Consider the following 20,498-nt stretch of genomic DNA (forward strand, 5'->3'; position numbering starts at 1 on the left):
GAATTTAAAATCTATATTATACGCCTAGCAAAGTGACATCTTATACGTACAGTTGTTCTTCATGTTAGAGAGCTGTCCATCAACGTCTGTTATGAACATTGTCGTCCCTACCGCATTGCATCGTGGGATATAGCTATATGCACTGTAGGGTCCGGTGTTGTTGTTGTTGCTGTTGTTTTCTTGTGTTGGGGTTGCATACTGTAATATTTCACCGGAAATAGTATGCAATTCACGTACTGTTAGTTTCATACTAAGGTATCGGACATACTAAAATATCTCACATACTGTTTTAGCTACTACATAACATGTTAGTACGGAATGTTCAAGCAATCAATCAATATACGTTCTTTAACGTTAGCTAGTTTGGGATTTGTGGAGATGAGCCTTTTATTTTGAAGAGTATTTGACGACCGGAAGTGTGAGGTTTGTTTGTTGCTGCTAGCCTGCTAGCTAAAGAACACGGAAGTAGCCGTGTAATACAGTGTTGGTGGTAGTACTGCGTTTATTACACGTCTGTGTGTTTGATTAAAGTCATCCCTTTGAAACAGATAGTAATGACAAACGAGGAGGACGGAAGTCGTCAGTTTTATTTCTGTAACTGTTTCACTACTGATCACATTTACCTGGAGGACTACAAGCTGCATGTCCGCTTCCTGTCCGAGCAGCAGTTCACACACGACTACCGAGCAGTGAGTGATGGTAGCCTCTCAGCTAGCTAAGCTAACAGCTCCACTGTCTGTCTGCTTTCTGTCCTCCACTGACTGACCATGGATGTATGATTGACTGACCATGGATGTATTACTGACTGACCATGGATGTATTACTGACTGACCATGGATGTATTACTGACCATGGATGTATTACTGACCATGGATGTATAACTGACTGACCATGGATGTATTACTGACTGACTGTGTGTGTTTGATTTTCAGCTGCTCGGGTCGCTCGGCTGTGAGACGGACCAACAGTTGGAGGATGTGTTCAACAAGGTAACACAGTGTGTTCGGGACGTTTCAACTATCGTTTTGTGATACTGTATCGATTCTCAACAATACTGTATTGATTTTTAATGAACAGTTCTCATGCAAGATGAACTCAGTCAATACTTCTAATAATACTTTATATCATTATCAAAGATCTGCTCCCTCTCGGTGTATGGGTCCTCTCATGTAGTGCTGTCATGTTGGATGTTACACTGATAAATGCAATGCAGATCTGTTCTGATTGCATAAAAAACACTTTTTTCATTCAGATTTTATGCATGTGGTTCTGTGTTTTTTACATTATGACAGTTTTCCTAAAATGACATACAAAAATCGCAATATATTGAATCATATCACCAGATTCTTGCCAATACACAGCCCCAGTTGACACAGATTCCTGACATGACTTACTTACATTTGGTTCACTTCATTGTAGGGGTGAAATAAACCGCAAACATCTCACTGATAAGAGTTACCCACATACATTTGAAATAGAGCTGCACAATTAATCAACATGTATACAGACGTGGACAAAATTGTTGGTACCCTTCCGTTAAAGAAAGAAAAACCCACAATGGTCACTGAAATAACTTGAAACTGACAAAAGTAATAATAAATAAAAATTCACTGAAAATTAACTAATGAAAATCAGATATTGTTTTTGAATTGTGGTTCAACAGAATCATTTTAAAAAACAAACTAATGAAACTGGCCTGGACAAAAATGATGGTACCCCTAGAAAAGATTGAAAATAATTTGACCATAGGGACATGTTAAACTAAGGTGTGTCCTGTAAATAGCATCACAGGTATCTTCAAACTTGTAATCAGTCAGTCTGCCTATTTAAAGGGTGAAAAGTAGTCACTGCTGTTTGGCATCATGGTGTGTACCACACTGAACATGGACCACAGAAAGCTAAGGAGAGAGTTGTCTCAGGAGATTAGAAAGAAAATTATAGACCAGCATGTTAAAGGTAAAGGCTATAAGACCATCTCCAAGCAGCTTGATGTTCCTGTGACTACAGCTGCACATATTATTCAGAAGTTTAAGGTCCACGGGACTGTAGCCAACCTCCCTGGATGTGGCCGCAAGAGGAAAATTGATGACAAATTGAAGAGACAGATAATACGAATGGTAACCAAAGAGCCCAGAACAACTTCCAAAGAGATTAGAGATGAACTCTAAGGTCAAGGTACATCAGTGTCAGATCGCACCATCCGTCACTGTTTGAGCCAAAGTGGACTTAATGGAAGACAACCGAGGAGGACACCAAATCATAAAAAAGCGAGACTGGAATTTGCCAAAATGTATATTGACAAGCCACAAAGCTTCTGGGAGAATGTCCTTTGGACAGATGAGACAAACTGGAGCTTTTTGGCAAGTCACATCAGCTCTATGTTCACAGAGGCAAAAATGAAGCATACAAAGAAAAGAACACTGTACCTGCAGTGAAACATGGAGGAGGCTCGGTTATGTTATGGGGCTGCTTTGCTGCATCTGGCACAGGGTGTCTTGAATCTGTGCAGGGTACAATGAAATCTCAAGACTATCAAGGCATTCTGGAGCGAAATGTGCTGCCCAGTGTCAGAAAGCTTGGTCTCAGTTGCAGGTCATGGGTCCTCAAACAGGATAATGACCCAAAACACAGCTAAAAACACCCAAGAATGGCTAAGAACAAAACATTGGACTATTCTGAAGTGGCCTTCTATGAGCCCTGATCTAAATCCTATTGAACATCTGTGGAAGGAGCTGAAACATGCAGTCTGGAGAAGGCACCCTTCAAACCTGAGACAGCTGGAGCAGTTTGCTCAAGCGGAGTGGGCCAAAATACCTGTCGACAGGTGCAGAAGTCTCATTGAAAGTTACAGAAATCACTTGATTGCAGTGATTGCCTCAAAAGGTTGTGCAACTAAATATTAAGTTAAGGGTACCATCATTTTTGTCCAGACCAGTTTCATTAGTTTGTTTTTTAAAATGATTCTGTTGAACCACAATTCAAAAACAATGTCTGATTTTCATTAGTTAATTTTCAGTACATTTTTATTTATTATTACTTTTGTCAGTTTCAAGTTATTTCAGTGACCATTGTGGGTTTTTCTTTCTTTAACGGAAGGGTACCAACAATTTTGTCCACGTCTGTAACAAAATCTGCAATTTTCAAATCAGAGGAGTCGCAATATTTGTTAAAGGCGAAGTGTGTGTCAAAATCCTATGCTAAATGAGATATTGTTGTGCTGCAGAGACGTCGTGGCCTATTCATCATATTCTACAGACTTAAGAAAACATCTTTAGGCATCAGGTCCCTGCACAAATCACACCACAATCACTTTAATAGGTTTTTCAGTGGAAACGAGAATAATGATGTAAAACTGATCATTCCCTCTTATATCGCAAATCATATCACAATTGCAATGTCAGTCAAAATAATTTGCAATTAGATAATTTCTCAAAATCATGTGATGATTATTGATATTTTATTTGAAGTAAAACGCTTTAAATGTCTTCCAGCCTGTTGAAAGTGAATATTTGTTGCTTTTCTTAACCTAGTATCTTTGAGTTTTACTGTTACAAAACAAGATGTTGGAAGTAGAGCTAGACTGACATATTGGCCAGACTGAAATACAGACCCATGTTAGTTACTGCACAGATATATTGGTATCGTGTATGCCGACTGAAAAGTAACATTTCAGTACAGAAATGTGAGGCCATTTACAAACAGTGTCTCCATCACATACTTTTTTTCCACAAGAGATCACTGACAAATGTATTTTGACATTGTCCAAGTATGTATCTGGATCACAATAAAGAAACATATCATCAAACAAATGATAAAAAAGCTCTGTGTCTCAAGATAATGAGATAAAGATGTGATGATGAGGCAGCGTACGTAGAACTGCTACCCTGCTACCACTGTAACGTATAACTCCTCCGTTTAGATTTCACAGGAAGTGGACAGGCGAAGGCGTCTAGGCGTGACGTCCGCTGAGAGAGCTGCTGCTATAAAAGACATGTACCAACCTCTCCATCCTCATGTCTACCATCTGCAGGTACTTCAGCTACTATCAGCCGCTGCTATTAATCCTAATCATGAATAATGTGTCATTAACTCACTGAGACACACCACCTCTCCCCAGGAGTCCTACCTTGCACCCAAGTTCAAGCAGATTGTTGCGTACTGTCGAAGCGGCGACATCAGTGATGAAGGTCTCAGAGACTTGTTGGAGGAAGAGGCAGGTGAGCTTTCATTTCTTCTCAGGGGCTGCAGTTCAAACAAGAAGTCTTTAATAGATTTCCATCTTTGTGTTGAAGCTGCGAGGGCTTACCGCTTCCCCGTGTTTGAGAGAAGCTTCTGTGAGCAGCTGGTGGAGGAGTTGGAGCACTTTGAGCAGTCCTCCGCACCTAAAGGAAGACCCAACACCATGAACCACTACGGGGTAATGCATGTGTTCCTATATGGGCTGAAACCCCTTGAAGCTCCATTCAGTCACTGCTCAGTCATTTATTGTGCTGTCGTGGCCTCCCGTCGTCCACCAGCCATGAAATCATGATGTTCTTCTCATTTGTTCTCTTTCAGATCCTCCTGAATGAACTGGGCTTTGACGAGGGCTTCATCACGCCCCTCCGTCGGCTCTACCTGCGTCCGCTCACCTCCCTGCTGTACCCGGACTGTGGGGGGGGCTGTCTGGACAGCCACAAGGCCTTTGTTGTTAAATACGACCTGAATGAAGACGTGGACCTGAGCTACCACTACGACAACGCAGAGGTCACCCTCAATGTGTCCTTGGGAAAGGACTTCACCGATGGCAACCTGTACTTTGGTGATATGAGACAGGTGAACTACTGTACTCTTATTACTACTATTACTTCTTATTAACATCATTTCTAAGATAAGAAAGCCTGCTGATCAAGTATTGAAAGCTTTTCTGGCAGTTTAGAAGTACTGTACTGACATTCCATTAGAAAGTGAATAGTTGATGGTGGTCCTTAATGAACTGCTAAATCCTGTCTACCGTTGGTGGTTGTGTTGCTGCTGCAGGTGCCTTTAAGTGAGATGGAGTGTTCAGAGGTTGAACACCGGGTGAGCGAGGGCCTCCTCCACCGGGGCCAGCACATGCACGGCGCCCTGCCCATCTCCTCCGGCCAGCGCTGGAACCTCATCATCTGGATGAGAGCCTCACAGGAACGCAACCAGCTGTGCCCCATGTGCAACCGGAGGCCCACGCTGGTGGCGGGGGAGGGCTTCGCTGACGGGTTCACACAACGCGATGCTCTGCTCAACACTTCCTGTGCGATGACGTGACGCATCCCGCTGCTGTCGGCCGCTAATAAAGCCACTGTGTGTCGGATGTGGCGTCCCCCAGTGCTGCTACCTCCGACGATGCTGGAGGAATACATTTAGATCTCAGTTGGTCCTGCCCAGAGACAGACATGCTACAGTTAATCAAGACTACACTGGTGGTGTCTTCAGATGTGGTGGTGTTTACCGTGTCCACCAGAAGAGTCCATATGAACGCCCCCTCTAGTCGTATTCACAACCTCGTCAGTAGAAGGTTTCTGAAAGCTCCGAGTTCACGACTTGTGACGTGTTTGTTGACGTCAGAAATGGCGGAGGCCGTGGAAGTTCATTTTTCGGTACATAATAAGTTAATATATTGTAATTTTAGTCGTATATTGTTTTTCTTGGTAATAATGCCTTTGCATTTAATGTACTATGTTACCCGCTTGTTAGCTTGCTAAATTGTTAGCCTCTGTGGCTTCTAGACGTCGACAGTAACGTTAATATTGCCGTTGCTTAGCAGCGGTGTTCTCACGACTTAACCACTTGAACGCCACGCATACACAACTTCCCGTGTTGTAAACACCAGCTCACCAGTTTCATTTGAAGGCACCATTTGTCACTATAGAAAAAATGGAAATAATGATTAAATAATGATATAATAATAATTATTCTAATGACACATTGTGACTGCATTCCAAATTGAAATGATGAATATTTATTATTTTTACTTTTAATACTATAATTCTGTTTCAGACATTCCGTGTACTGTCAAATATTATGATAAGTATATTTATGACTTTATTGTCTCAAATATTAGTCCAATAATGTCTAACAACCCATACATGTATTTATACAGTAGGATTGTACTGTGTTATGTGCCAACAAATTTAGAATATCTACTAAATATCTACTATCTCTTTCATTACCAGTTCCAACACCCAAAGTCTGTAAACATCTTTTTGTGCAGCCCTGCCCACAAATTGCGAAAACTTGCAAAAAGTGTGGTGAGGCTCGCTGCCCGATGACCTTTCCTAACCTTTACCTTCTCGCCAGTTTCCCAATTTGTGGGTTACCTTCTAGACAGGAGCAGCTAACATGGGTGTCAACAAACAATGCAGGAAGGAAATGCATTTAACATGTTTGTGAGACCTCAAGGAGGCACACCACACCTCCACAGGACACCTTTCATTTCAAATGATTGGTGTCCAGTCTGTGGTCACCTCTCTGTGAAGAATAGAGCCAGAACACCACCCTCGTTCTATCTGTCGGTGCCTGTTGGTGTCAGTCTGGGATCAATCAGACATCCAGAAGTCAACATTGCTGATATTAAACCAGCATCTTTAAACGGCTGGCTGTAACCTGGTGTTCTCCATTTGACCAACCGTGTGGTAGATCCGGAGGAACGGACGTGAACACACATTTGTGATGATATGTATTTAACGTTCAACATGGCTGAGCCAGCGTGTTCAACACAAGACAAACCACATGCTTTGGAATAATGGCATTTTAATGACATCAATTATATATCTGTCAACTTGTTGTTACTGTCATACGTGTTGTGTTGGAAGTTAATCGTGTTCTCATACAGAGTCTTTGAGAGTAAAAACACAAATAGAAACCTGTACGCTACATCTGGCTCAATAAATCCATCCTGCTCAGCAACATCAGGACTTTTTGGTTGTTTCTTTTTGTTCCAGATAAACCGAGGCCCACTACGGCACACTGAGACAAACACCGAAGACTAACATAGACAGGAGACTTTACGAGCTCGTGGTAAATAGTTGTTTGTTTTCACATTTCCTGCCTCAAGTCAAAGTCTGGGCACAGATGAAATGATTGGACAATAGGTTTTGACATTGTACCGATTTCAAGATTAGTAAAGATTTAAAGTAATAGTACAATATTAATATATAGCTTGTATGTATATAGATAAATATTTTCACATTGAATACATAATCCTATACAGAACATACAGATACATATTTCCTCTGTTGTTATGGACATTTACATCATGCAAGTAAACAAATACATTTAGTATTTATATATTATTCAACCAATTTAAAAGCTCAAAGTTGAAGCTGTCCGACTGCATTGATTTGGATCAGTCTGTAGACGGCCGTCTGTCAGTCTGTGCCACCTCGTACTGACCCTGGGTCAGCACTGGCTGCCCACACACACAACTAGACGTGCGTTGTTCTGTCAACAAGACGAGTAGAGTCTGAGCTTTATAACGTGGTCTCGCTGTTCATGTCCCGAGGGCGGTGGTGGTCGATGTCCGAGTCGTAGTCCGATTCCATCTCGATCTTGACCTGGGGCACGGGGCACGCCATCCCTCGGCCCAGGGGCATGGCTGGAGACGACGGGCACGAGATCTTCAGGTGGAGGGTGATGCTGAGGAAGGGCAAGCTCCAGTTACCAAAGACACTGAGGGAGGAGGAGAGTGGAGGAGGGAGGAGGAGGGAGAAGGGAGGAGGAGGGTGGAGGAGGGTGGAGGAGGTCAGCCATGTGGCATCATGACCCCCGGTCAAACACCACAGCAGCTCCTGTCAGTGATGAGTGAGACGAGCTGCTGTGGTGGTCGTTTGTGGACACGGTGCCTCGTGGTAAAGTTGGGGACTGGGAGAGGACGTACACCATGAACATGGGAATCAGTTTGTTCAAACCCTCAGCCCAGGAGACACATTTCTCATATTCCAAAGGAGAGCAAAGACCAAACTACATGTCTGATAGTATAGTAGTAGTAGCAGCAGGTCCATCTCTACCTTATGAGAGGAGACTGAGTTTAAGTCAGTACATGTTGTAACATTATGTGTTCAACTAATGACTGAATGCAGAAGCTCACTGGGAGGCTGTATAAACAGAGGGGTTGGTAAGGTTTGATGATAGAAATGCTTTCTAAGCAGCTTTAAAGGCAGAATAGAAAACCATCTTCATCTAAATCCACACACAACAACCTCATATTACAGTTTTTCTCAATTGTTTACACACAAATACTGGTACTTGACACACAATGACCACAACATGTAACTCATGCACCAACCCCCTGAACCAATTCTGCTAAACTACAAGCACAATTCCTGCTTTACACTCAAATTGCAGTTCTAAAACACACTTTTTTCAGAACACTACACACAATGCTCTGCATTTGGCACAATTTTCATGAAGAAAATCTCGTTTTCACAAGGAACACACTGTCATTCAAAATTCTAAAGTCAATTGCCCTACTATGCACACTGACTCATCACATGGGCAAACACCTGTCACACAGTGTTACAATTAGCAATCAGTTGATGCTTTTCATGGCTGGATTCAACATGCTAAGCGATATTTCCCCCGCTGCTTGGCCAGGGAAAACATTGCTTGTGATGTGGATGAGGTGCTGTGGCCAGACCGAAACAGAAGAGAGGATACAGCATAGTTTTTTTTACTGTAACTGTATACAGTAAATTCTTCTGTTGTTTTGTATGTAGACCACTGTATGTGCAACTTTGTGTTGGTTGGGATGTACACTGTGTACATTGTTTTTGTGGGGAAAATAAAATATATTTGTTACCATGTATTTGTGTGTTCTGAGTATAAAAACAATATTCTAAAATATTTTACAACACATGTATGTACTGTCTGTAGTAAGTGTAACACTGAACAAAAAAAGGGCCTAAGTCATTATGATGAATGGAGAAGAAGTGTTTTCCATTCATCATAGTGTTTTACATTGAGCACATCAGTGTTCAACTGGTTCTTATAAATGTCTATTCATATGATGGTTTGTGTGTGTCATTTGAAAACAAAATACCATTTTGAGAAGAAATAACATTGTTTTGAATGTAAAGTTTAATTTTGCAGGAGAATTGAGGGGTTTTGCCCATTGTGTGTGTGTTTTTGGATTTGTGTGTAGAGTTCTGAGAGTATGAGGCATGCTTTCAGAAAATGTGTGTAAACAATCGAGAAAAACTGTAATCAATAATCAGTTACACAGTCTACTCCAAACCATGCCTCTTTCAAAGCAATGCAGACATGAGGGTCAGTTCTCCAGCAAAGGATAAAAACAGAGTATTTGTGGTTAAAGGTTTCATACATATTGAGAAGAGGTGAGCAGAAACAGCCGCAGCAGGAGCTACTGGTCACATGCAGGCGCCAGACTGACAGTGATTCATGGAGGAAAAAGAAACAACCAAAACAATGATGCTTGTTGCATGTGGATGATTATACAAGTGGATCCTCTACATGATATACAACAGGCCTAATACAGCACATTCTCATCTATTGAAATCCCACACACGTTAACCTAAACAAAGAACCCTGACCAAGACACAGAGCTAGAACTGTACAGAACTGTACCAAGACACAGAGCTAGAACTGTACAGCCGGTAGTTCAGGTCAGAACTACCGGCAAGAGAAGAATGACAGCTTGCCGAGTTACTGAGAGACGTCAGCACACGATCACAGTAACATCACAATCATCTGCATTGCCTTAGAGAGCATGGAGAGGAGACTGAGCCCAGCAGGAAAACGAGGGGACACTGGACTACGAGGACAATACCACGTGTAAATAATTTTACTTTAGATGTCCACCCACAAAGGGTATCATTTACATTTATTCAGAAAAATGAACGAAAGAAGGAATAAAAAGAAGTAATGAAGGGTGTTTTATTGTTGGAGGGCGTTAATCTGGGAGTAAACAACAGAACAGGGCTGATGGCTTGTCATGAGGAAAAGAACCTTAATATAATATAACAGAGGGCTTCTATGGATTACTGTCATACTACTGTGTCTCCCTCCGTATTTGTGTTTGCTGTGGTCATTTAAACTATTTAACCAATTCAATTCAAATGTATAGATTTGCACATATTTTAAAAGGTCAGTTCACCCAAAGAACAAAAAACATCTAATGGTTCAGACGTATCTAACAGAGCTTCAGACGTATCTAACGGAGGTTCAGACGTATCTAACTGAGCTGCAGACGTATCTAACGGAGCTTCAGACGTATCTAACGGAGCATTAGACGTATCAAACGGAGCTTCAGACGTATCTAATGGAGGTTCAGATGTATCTAACGGAGGTTCAGACGTATGTAACGGAGCTGCAGACGTATCTAACGGAGCTTCAGACGTATCTAACTGAGCTTCAGACGTATCTAACTGAGCTTCAGACGTATCTAACGGAGCTTCAGACGTATCTAACAGAGCTTCAGACGTATCTAACGGAGGTTCAGACGTATCTAACGGAGCTTCAGACGTATCTAATAGAGCTTCAGACTCATCTAACGGAGGTTCAGACGTATCTAACTGAGCTTCAGACGTATCTAACGGAGGTTCAGACGTATCTAACGGAGGTTCAGACGTATCTAACTGAGCTTCAGACGTATCTAACGGAGCTTTAGACGTATCAAACGGAGGTTCAGACGTATCTAACTGAGCTTCAGATGTATCTAACGGAGGTTCAGACGTATCTAACGGAGGTTCAGACGTATCTAACTGAGCTTCAGACGTATCTAACGGAGCTTCAGACGTATCTAACGGAGCTTCAGACGTATCTAACGGAGCTGCAGACGTATCTAACGGAGCTTCAGACGTATGTAACGGAGCTTCAGACGTATCTAACGGAGGTTCAGACGTATCTAACAGAGGTTCAGACGTATCTAACGGAGGTTCAGGCGTATCTAACGGAGCATCAGACGTATCTAACAGAGGTTCAGACATATCTAATGGAGCTTCAGACGCCAACGTTGTTAAAATCTGTGACATAGATTCCTGCTGCCACCTCATTACCACGGAGGTGAATGGAGTTTAGTGAGTGGCGCTGACATCATAAAGAATCCGGAGCAGTGTGTGTTTCCTGAAACACTGTCTGAGTTACTTTGGAGGATCCAGGAAGCTCAACGTCAACCGTCAAATCTTTCTATTGAAGAAATGGTCCCAGTGAAAACTGTTATATGTGTTCTGTTATTATATGATGTAGCAGGGAGGGACAATGTTTCTAGAGCTACTGCTACTCTATTTTTCATTGCTGAGAGCACCATAAACAATATTCCATCACCTCCATTGTTTGGCAGAGGCTTAAATCTCTGAGGCAGACGTCTGAAAACATGAGCAGATAAAGTGAAGTCTGGTTCAGACCGTCACCTCCAGGCTGCTGCTGCTACAACACGGACTCTTCACACTACAACACAGTTTTTAGTTTATTTCACCTTTATTCTACCAGGATGTTCCCACTGACATTTAAAATCTCTTATCCGCCTTATTCTCGGGGGTGTTACTGTAGAAAGGATGATGGGGGCGTAACTTCCGGTGAGATAGCAGAAGTAGCAGTAGGCTAGTTAGTCCCATACAACCCCCCAGGAAGAGCGCCGGTCGTTGATGCCAACTTTCGTAGTGGCCAAACGGCGGTACTACAACTTCCGTGTCCGTCACGTGATGCCATCGGGCCCAAAAAGACTTTTCCCATAGACTTCCATTGGGAAAGAGACGTCTGTAACTCAGAGGATCATTTATTTTGAGGTGAATCAACTCCCCAGTATGAACACTCTAATAGTCCTTATTTAAATCATCAGGTCCTAAAAGTTATAAAACGGACTAACAGCTGAATCCAGAGTTATTTCCCTTCCTCTGTTCATGTGAATGAGACCCAGACCGAGGCTGGAGCGAGGGCTGGGAGGAGGAGTTAAAGGAAACACTACTGCGCCTGCTCTATGGGCCCAATGGATGAGGAAGATCGCCGGAAGATCCAGGTACTTTTCCAGTCGGAAGTGGAGTCATTTTGTCTTCATGCTCCACTGAGACACTCTGGGCCCCGCCTCCAACGCTGGATCTAGTTCTCTTTATACATCCATGGTCCCATAGGCTAACCATAGTGGCTAACCATAGTGGCTAACCACCAACTGCTCTTCTTTTCAAGAGTAATTCTCCTTCAATTTACAAAATCCTGCTTTATTTTTAACAGATATTTAACTAACGTTAAATTCGTATTTTCTAAAATGTCCTTGCGGAGCTCTGGTACGGTGTTCCATACACAAGCTTGTTTGTGTGCTCATTCTCCGGAGGACCATCCATTAGACAGTCTACACTTTGACTGATGTCTTTTGGACTAACGGTTTTTGAGTAAAGTGGTGAAGAGTAACGCCTCCACCTGTGTAGGAAGATCATTAAGCTTAACGGTGTTCCGTACAGAGCGCGTAACATGATTTCAACGGCGATTAATGAAAATGTAAAATGTCAAACTATTCAATTGATGTAATAAACGTTAACTTTATTTATGTTTTATTAAATAACACTGCTGCAACATCAATATTGGGCGCAGGATGACCTGAAAACAGCGTCTGTTGACAGAGTTGCTGCTGCAGTGCCAAGTAGTCAGTGAGCACCGTTGATGTTAAAAATGCCCGTCTGAAAGCATTTATTCAACAAAGGGTAATACAACGTGTGATAGGGTCATAATCATTTCATACAGACTACAGTACTGTGAGAAGCATAAATTAAGTTGAAATGTACATTTTCGCTGATCTAGTCATCTCCCCTCTCAAGCTGCAGTCAGGTATGGAGCGTCCCCTCCGGGCGCTGTGAGCGCTGTGTATGCCGCTGTGGGGCACTGTGAGCGCTGTGAGTGCTGTGGGGCACTGTGAGTGCTGTGGGTGGTGTGTGTGCTGTGGGTGCCGTGAGTGCTGTGGGTGCTGTGAGTGCTGTGGGTATTGTGGGTGCTGTGGACGCTGTGGGGCACTGTGAGTGCTGTGGGTACTGTGGACGCTGTGGATGCTGTGGGGCACTGTGAGTGCTGTGGGTGCTGTGGACGCTGTGGGGCACTGTGAGTGCTGTGGGTGCTGTGGACGCTGTGGGGCACTGTGAGTGCTGTGGGTGCTGTGGGGCACTGTGAGTGCTGTGGGTGCTGTGAGTGCTGTGGGTGCTGTGGACGCTGTGGGGCACTGTGAGTGCTGTGGGTGCTGTGGACGCTGTGGGGCACTGTGAGTGCTGTGGATGCTGTGGGCGCATCTCACAAACTTACTCAAATCTCACAGGAAAAATGGCGTGGAGGTCGCCAGAAGTTGCGGCCATAATTCACGCAAAGCATCATGGGTGCTTGGAATAAGGTGGCTGAGACGGTATAAACATATATCTTGTAACCATGGAGGTGTACTTGAGCCATCAGTGCTCTGCTCACTCTTTTACTGTCTGCTGTCACTTGTTGTGGTATTTTATGAGCCTCAGCTGAACCCTAGCAGCATCCACCTGGAGGCTCGGAGTCTACAGTCCTCCAGAGGGAGTCCACTTCCTGCCTGCTGCTTCCATAAGTCAGAGCCTAAACAGACGCTAAACTTCTATATCACACATTCACATAATATTCTATTCCACCTGAGATATCGGCCTCACTAAGGGAGTAAGGGAAAAACTAAAAACGGACCCTTTAACTGACCCTTTAACTTGTGGATGTTTACTGTGTGTGACAAAATGGTACCTGTCTATGTGTGTGTGTGTGTGTGTGTGCGTGTGTGTGTGTGTTACAGAGCGCTGTGTGTGGCAGCCGCCTGGCAGTACGCTCCCCACTGAGACTGATCCACATCAGGATAGACCAGGTCTCTGTAGGGGATGTGCAGTTTGAGGACACAGTACCTGCGGTCCAGGTCGGACTCGGGACTGGGGGAGTGGTTGGAGTAGACGTGGCTCTTGTCCTGAAAGCAAGCACACCAAGAGACCCAGACCATCAGAAAGTGGTGTCATGATGCGTCAGTCCTGCAGGGGGCAGCAGCAGCTAGAGTTACTCACCTCCTCCTCGCTGTCGTCTGCTTTGGGCTTCTTCTTCTCCTTCTTCTTATCGTCCTTCTTCTTCTTCTCTTTCTCAGGGAGGAGGTCGTCCATCCAGGCCAGGTCGTGCTGGGAGAAGACCATGTCCAGCATCTTCCGGACCACCATCAGACCCAGAATCTGAAGGGTTCAGCACAGAGACACACCAGCCTCCTTTAACTCCCATTAACATTCATCCCATGTCCCGGTTATGGTCTGATTATGATTTAGCTGGATGACATTTGTAAATAACTTTAACATGAAGTACTGCTGTACAATCACATCACTTCCTCTTTTACGCTCTTTAAAATAGACATTAGAACCTCTGCCATGTTTCTTTAAATCCACCAACATCCCAACTATCTATTCTGATCTGTGGATGCCCACTTTATGATAATCACATGCAGTATAAATGTGTTATTGTGTCCATCCTAAAATGGTGTATCTGAATATTTCTGCATACTGGGGTCCCTAAACAGTCTTGAATTCCAGAAATTGGGTATCACTGTAAAGCTAAGACTCTTGTGGATCCAATGAGCCCAACTGTATTCATGTGTGATGATGTTAGTCCCCATAGGATACATTTCATTGACCTCACTGTATAAAATGACCTGTGGTGACCTCTAGGATAATCACAGCCTCATGAAACTTTACAGCCACAAACTAGAGACCTAGAGCATTCAGAGGATGGATGGATCAAACTAGAGACCTAGAGCATTCAGAGGATGGATGGATCAAACTACAGACCTAGAGCATTCAGAGGAGGGATGGATCAGACTAGAGACCTAGAGCATTCAGAGGATGGATGGATCAGACTAGAGACCTAGAGCATTCAGAAGATGGATGGATCAAACTAGAGACCTAGAGCATTCAGAGGATGGATGGATCAAACTAGAGACATAGAGCATTCAGAGAATGGATGGATCAAACTAGAGACCTAGAGCATTCAGAGGATGGATGGATCAAACTAGAGACCTAGAGCATTCAGAGAATGGATGGATCAAACTAGAGACCTAGAGCATTCAGAGGATGGATGGATCAAACTAGAGACCTAGATAATTCAGAGGATGGATGGATCAAACTAGAGACCTAGTGCATTCAGAGGATGGATGGATCAGACTAGAGACCTAGAGCATTCAGAGGATGGATGGATCAAACTAGAGACCTAGAGCATTCAGAGGATGGATGCATCAAACTAGAGACCTAGTGCATTCAGAAGATGGATGGATCAAACTAGAGACCTAGAGCATTCAGAGGATGGATGGATCAGACTAGAGACCTAGAGCATTCAGAGGATGGATGGCTTTCCTAGCTACATTGACAATAAAGGGGTTTCTGAGCAGTTTACACAACACAAGTGCTCGCCATCCAATCGCCGAAAAATGCAGAAATCTCCAAATGTCAAAAGTTTTTGATCCCAAATCACAGCATGTCTTCTTCTATGGTGTTCCTCAAGATCTCGGTGTCTTGATGTGGTATTTTGGAGGGATTATTGATCATTTTGATCAATTCTCCAGTGGTAAAAAATGGTTACATTTAGCACCAAATCTGTGTATCAACCCAAGAGACATAATAGAGCACGGGGATGACCATCATATACCTCTATCATAATGTTCTAAGCCCTTATACACTTTCACTATTGATTTTGATTGATTCATTATTATCTAGAACAACTTGACACACAGTGCTGAGCTGCATCTCAGATTAAGCTTCAGTTTCTCAGCTTTCAGATGATGTACACCACTTCTATGTGACATCTACTGTTGACCCGCTATCTCCCCCTAAAGACCCCCTGTACCCCCCTAAAGACCCCCTGGACCGCCCTAAAGACCCCCTGTAACCCCATAAAAAGACTAAAACAGGTCTATATGGGTCTCAGAGGGTTAAAAGCAAACAGCTGCCTCTCTTCCTCTACCCACGATACAACAACACAGGAGTCATCGGAATCACATACCATAACGGGGAAGATGATGGCCAAGAAGGTGGATTTGAGGGTCCAGAGCACAGCCAGACATGCGATCTGGATCAGTGTAAACAGGTGAATCTTCCTCAGAGGAACATGGCGGAGGTAGGAGAAGTCGGGCTGGTGCTTGGACGGCATCATGTACAACTTAATCCTGTCCCAGAACTGTGGAGGACGATGAGACAAGGAGGGGCAATGAGGAGACAGGTTACTGCATGTAGACCTCTATGAATGATTAATAAACACCAGAGGATTATGGGGGATCTGTATGCATCACAGTTCAGCCTGGAAAGGTACTGAGGAGCACCTGCTCCACGTTATCATCATCTAAATGCATCTGTAAAGGTGTTCCTCTAGATATTAGTTCTTATAATGAGACGCCTGACACACCCACAGCCACAGCCACAGCCCAGTTCTCACATCTCTGGTTCATCTATTCAACATCATGACACACAATGTGGGAGCTTAAAACTCATCCTCCACATGTTTGTTTGCTTCCATGTGATTTTGAGGACACTGCTGATCGGATCACGTCTGCCTGCTTGTTTGTTTGTTTGCTTGGCAGCGTTAAATAGGCCGCTTCCCGTCTGCCATCAGAAATGCAATAAGTAAGATGTTCAACCACAATAACTCAATTAATTATGATAAACAACATCAGCAGCTGGCACACAGTCAGCGTACCTGGATCCCACTGAGGGAAGCTACGCCCATGTAGAGGAAGACACCGTACAGCACGGGCATGGGGATGAACTAGAGCAGTAGGAACACATGAAAACATCTTATTAATATTATTATTACATTATTACAGTTAGCAACATGGCTACATGGTTCAGGTTCTAGACTGCTAACACTGGAGACCATTCACCGCTATCTATATTGCGTTGCTAGGCAAAAGCTTGTTTACTGTTTACTTATTATGTTTACTTCCTGTCAGCTTGTCTCATTCACACACGCTGCAACAGGAAATCAACTGGGTATTGTCCCAGTTGATTTCCTGTTGCAGCGTACGGATACAGTACGGATCAACACGTTACGGATCAACACGGTGCGGATCAACACGGTACGGATCAATACGGATCAACACGGTACGGCTCAATATGGATCAACACGGTACGGATCAATACGGATCAACACGGTACGGATCAATACGGATCAACACGGTACGGATCAATATGGATCAACACAGTACGGATCAATACGGTACGGATCAATACGGATCAACGCGGTACGGCTCAATATGGATCAACACGGTACGGATCAATACGGATCAACACGGTACCGATCAATACGGATCAACACGGTACGGATCAATATGGATCAACACAGTACGGATCAATACGGTACGGATCAATACGGATCAACGCGGTACGGCTCAATATGGATCAACACGGTACGGATCAATACGGATCAACACGGTACCGATCAATACGGATCAACACGGTACGGATCAATATGGATCAACACAGTACGGATCAATACGGTACGGATCAACACGGTACGGATCAATACGGATCAACACGGTACGGATCAACACAGTACGGATCAATACGGATCAACATGGTACGGATCAACGCGGTACGGATCAACGCGGTACGGATCGACGCGGTACGGATCAATACGGATCAACATGGTACGGATCAACGTGATACGGATCAACGCGGTACAACACGGTGCGGATCAATGTGGTACAACACGGTGCGGATCAACGCGGTACGGCTCAACGCGGTACAACACGGTGCGATTGTGTAGACATGCGGTACCTGATATGAAAACGCTCTAAAATACATTCAGACACTTTGAGAAATGATCCTGGTTAAACTAGTTTCTACTACTTTTACCTCTCAGGGCGTCCGCAGGATGGAGCCCCAATATGTTCAATATTAAATAAATAAATAATTATGAAAAACAATTATCTAGTGAATACATTTTATAGCAGATATAAATGAGTTATGAAATAAATAAATTTTTCATTTCATCATAGAATTTTTAATTTCTTTTTCAAAAGTTAATTTTTATATTAAAATGGCATTTTTCCTGATGACGCTCATTTCATATTCATATTTTATTTCATGATCATGTCACATATCACACCAGGAAGCTCAATAACTGCTGCTAAATGAAGCCAAAGTAAAGTCAACTGGGAATAATACCAGTAGTGAAATAACATTTCATTCTAATAAGTTTAAATTAATTAATTAATTAATTTATTTATTAATTAACTTATTTGTTTATTTATCCAAATCTTTTTTTATTGTTTTTTTTGCAGACATGGCAAAGGTAATCTTATCAAATGTAGAACATAACTCTGTGTCTGTGACATGAAATAAAAACAGAAAAAGGACCACCCCTTCCCCCCCAACCCACCCCATGTTGGCCTTGATCACACAAAAGGGAAATAAATAAATAATAATAATAATAATAATAATAATGATGATAATAATGATGATAATAATAATAATAATAATAAAATAATTAAATAATTAAAAATAAATAGAAAATTAAATAAAATAATAAAAGCGAGTAAAAAAATCTATGAAATATTCATATTTATTTAATATTGAACACTTTGGGGTTCCATAGTGAAAATCAGCAAAAATCAGTTCTACTGTCAGGAAAGCATTTGTTGTTCAGCGTGAGTATTTAGATGGTTTTGTCCTCCATTACAACCCTGATTTCAGGAGACATGAGACAGAACAAAGACACGTATTGTTCATCATTGATCCACCGTATAACTTCATACCTTCAATACTGGAGCGAGAAAGATGGAGACTCCGGTGAGGGCAAACACCAAAATACCCGTCATTCTTTGTTCTCTGGATGTTGGACATGATGAAAAATATACACAAGAGACGGTCAAGTCAATTTCACAGGGCTTCTCTGTGTTTCAGCTACAAAGGGCTGCTCATATTGCCAGCGGCAGCCTGAAGGGAATCAGTCACACTTCTCTTTTCATTTCGTTGTTTTTATCTTATTGTGGACCAACCTGACCCCGAGGAACTGAGGCTGCTCTCCGGGAGCGCTCGACGCGCTCTCCATCTTCAGAGAGTCGATGTGGGCGATGGAGATGACGGTGGCAGCGACATACCAGGGCAGGCCCATGAAGGAGCAGACGGCCATCAGGATACCCACCCAGAACAGATCCAGGTGGTAGCCACAGCCTTTCTGCCGGGACGTTGGTTTGGTTTGGTTGAATGTTGAAATCAAACAATAATACCCTGTTATAATCATAATGAAAGCTCTGTATCATCCATAAATATGCCCTACCTTGAGTTTGTTCTCCTTGCGGTTGACAATGACGGCGCTGATCTGCTGGTCCATGAAGATGAGGATGGTGACGAGGAGGGCAGGGACAGAGCTGGCCAGGTAGATCCACCACGGGTTCTTACCGAACGGCATCACGAGCCAGCCGCGACCCGGCCGAGTTGGCTGGTAGGAGATGAGAGGAGGCCACTTTATCTCCACAACAACTGAGCAGTCCATTTCCACAGAGGAACATGAACATTTGAGACGGATATCAGTGTCTATATAGTGTTCAACATTTTGGGACAGACACTTCTTCGTCTCCTTGCAGAGAGTTAGATTTATAGGTGCTGGTGGGCAGATTGTTTTACCTCTGGAAGGAACCTATGCTAAGATTAGCTACCTGTCTTCTGGTTCCAGCTCAGATTGAATGAACAGAACAGTTTGTGATGTCTAAACCTCTGGAAGAGCAGCTCATTTAATGGCTATTTTAATCGTATTTTGAAGAAAATGACTTGCTGTACCTTAAACTCTGTGGGGACGATCAGTTTGGGAGTTTTGAGTCCCATCAACATGTCCAGCCCCACGAACGTCATGATGGACATGAAGATGGAGAAGTCACTGATGAGTTTCCTCAACTAACAACAGACATGAGAAAAAGAAATGAGGAAAAGAAACATTGCTTTGCAGAACTGAAATCAGTTCAGTCATATTTTCTATTAGTTTCAGGTCCATTAATATCTCTACTGAGTTAATCCTGAGACGAGGGAAACTCTGAGTTAGTTAATCCTGAGATGAGGGAAACTCTGGTTTAGTTAATCCTGAGATGACCGGATGGTAACTTGAGTATTTTGTTAAGATCACTTTAGAAGACACACAGATAGACGGGCAGATAGTTCTGTCACCTTGGTGGGGAAGTAGCGGCTGAACTTGAACTTCTTGAGGGTGACGGTCATGGAATAGGTGCCGAAGAAGAGGATGAAGGACATGAGGGCCAGATCGGGGACGAACTTGCAGGACTTTCCCACCAGAGAGCCTCCGTACGTCAGACACTCCTTCTTGCTCAGCTGGCTCCAGTCTAGACCTGTCACATTCAACTGGGATAGCGGGTGGCAGTGGTGGGGAGACGGGAGAGGACGAAGAACAGTGAAAGACGAAGAGGAGAATGTCAACACAGACATCGTCCCGAATGTGAAGTTATAACCCAGAGTGAGACGGGATGATGGGATACAAACAGAGGAGAGGACGAGGAGAGCAGAGCC

The 20,498-nt window shown here is 43.3% G+C and overlaps 2 protein-coding genes across 4 annotated transcripts in view; one reads left to right on the plus strand and one right to left on the minus strand.

Moving 5' to 3' along the window:
- Positions 1 to 425: 425 nt before the first annotated feature.
- ogfod2 (2-oxoglutarate and iron-dependent oxygenase domain containing 2) lies at positions 426 to 6,926 on the plus strand. Of its 3 annotated transcripts, XM_074637044.1 has the most exons (7): positions 427 to 689; positions 933 to 989; positions 3,920 to 4,030; positions 4,118 to 4,217; positions 4,293 to 4,417; positions 4,558 to 4,815; positions 5,020 to 6,926. In XM_074637044.1, exons 1-7 carry the CDS (start codon positions 555 to 557, stop codon positions 5,281 to 5,283), a joined length of 1,050 nt encoding a protein of 349 aa, XP_074493145.1. In that variant the 5' UTR covers positions 427 to 554; the 3' UTR covers positions 5,284 to 6,926. The 3 variants fall into 3 exon arrangements, with proteins under 3 accessions (XP_074493144.1, XP_074493145.1, XP_074493146.1); XM_074637043.1 differs by having other exon boundaries at positions 426 to 689; positions 4,118 to 4,417; XM_074637045.1 differs by having other exon boundaries at positions 577 to 699; positions 4,118 to 4,417.
- A 24-nt stretch (positions 6,927 to 6,950) lies between these two features.
- Positions 6,951 to 20,498, minus strand: part of slc4a5a (solute carrier family 4 member 5a) — a 140,519-nt gene continuing 126,971 nt past the window's right edge. The window contains exons 17-26 of the mRNA XM_074637052.1: positions 20,142 to 20,333; positions 19,761 to 19,874; positions 19,261 to 19,422; positions 18,980 to 19,158; positions 18,737 to 18,809; positions 16,678 to 16,746; positions 15,988 to 16,161; positions 14,016 to 14,174; positions 13,863 to 13,921; positions 6,951 to 7,653 (exon numbers count right to left, since the gene is read on the minus strand). Coding sequence (XP_074493153.1) covers positions 7,488 to 7,653; positions 13,863 to 13,921; positions 14,016 to 14,174; positions 15,988 to 16,161; positions 16,678 to 16,746; positions 18,737 to 18,809; positions 18,980 to 19,158; positions 19,261 to 19,422; positions 19,761 to 19,874; positions 20,142 to 20,333 — 1,347 coding nt within the window. The 3' untranslated portion in view covers positions 6,951 to 7,487. The remainder of the gene's footprint in view (positions 7,654 to 13,862; positions 13,922 to 14,015; positions 14,175 to 15,987; positions 16,162 to 16,677; positions 16,747 to 18,736; positions 18,810 to 18,979; positions 19,159 to 19,260; positions 19,423 to 19,760; positions 19,875 to 20,141; positions 20,334 to 20,498) is intronic.

This window comes from Sebastes fasciatus, chromosome 6, assembly GCF_043250625.1.
Source record: "Sebastes fasciatus isolate fSebFas1 chromosome 6, fSebFas1.pri, whole genome shotgun sequence".
Classification (NCBI taxonomy): domain Eukaryota; kingdom Metazoa; phylum Chordata; class Actinopteri; order Perciformes; family Sebastidae; genus Sebastes; species Sebastes fasciatus.

What these genes read in the sequence shown, in the direction of transcription:
- ogfod2 (XM_074637043.1), top strand. Translation starts at nt 555, where the DNA reads ATGACAAACGAGGAGGACGGAAGTCGTCAGTTTTATTTCTGTAACTGT. An exon ending in ACACCATGAACCACTACGGG is followed by an intron (nt 4,418 to 4,557) that starts GTAATGCATGTG and finishes GTTCTCTTTCAG; the next exon opens with ATCCTCCTGAATGAACTGGG. An exon ending in ACTTTGGTGATATGAGACAG is followed by an intron (nt 4,816 to 5,019) that starts GTGAACTACTGT and finishes TTGCTGCTGCAG; the next exon opens with GTGCCTTTAAGTGAGATGGA.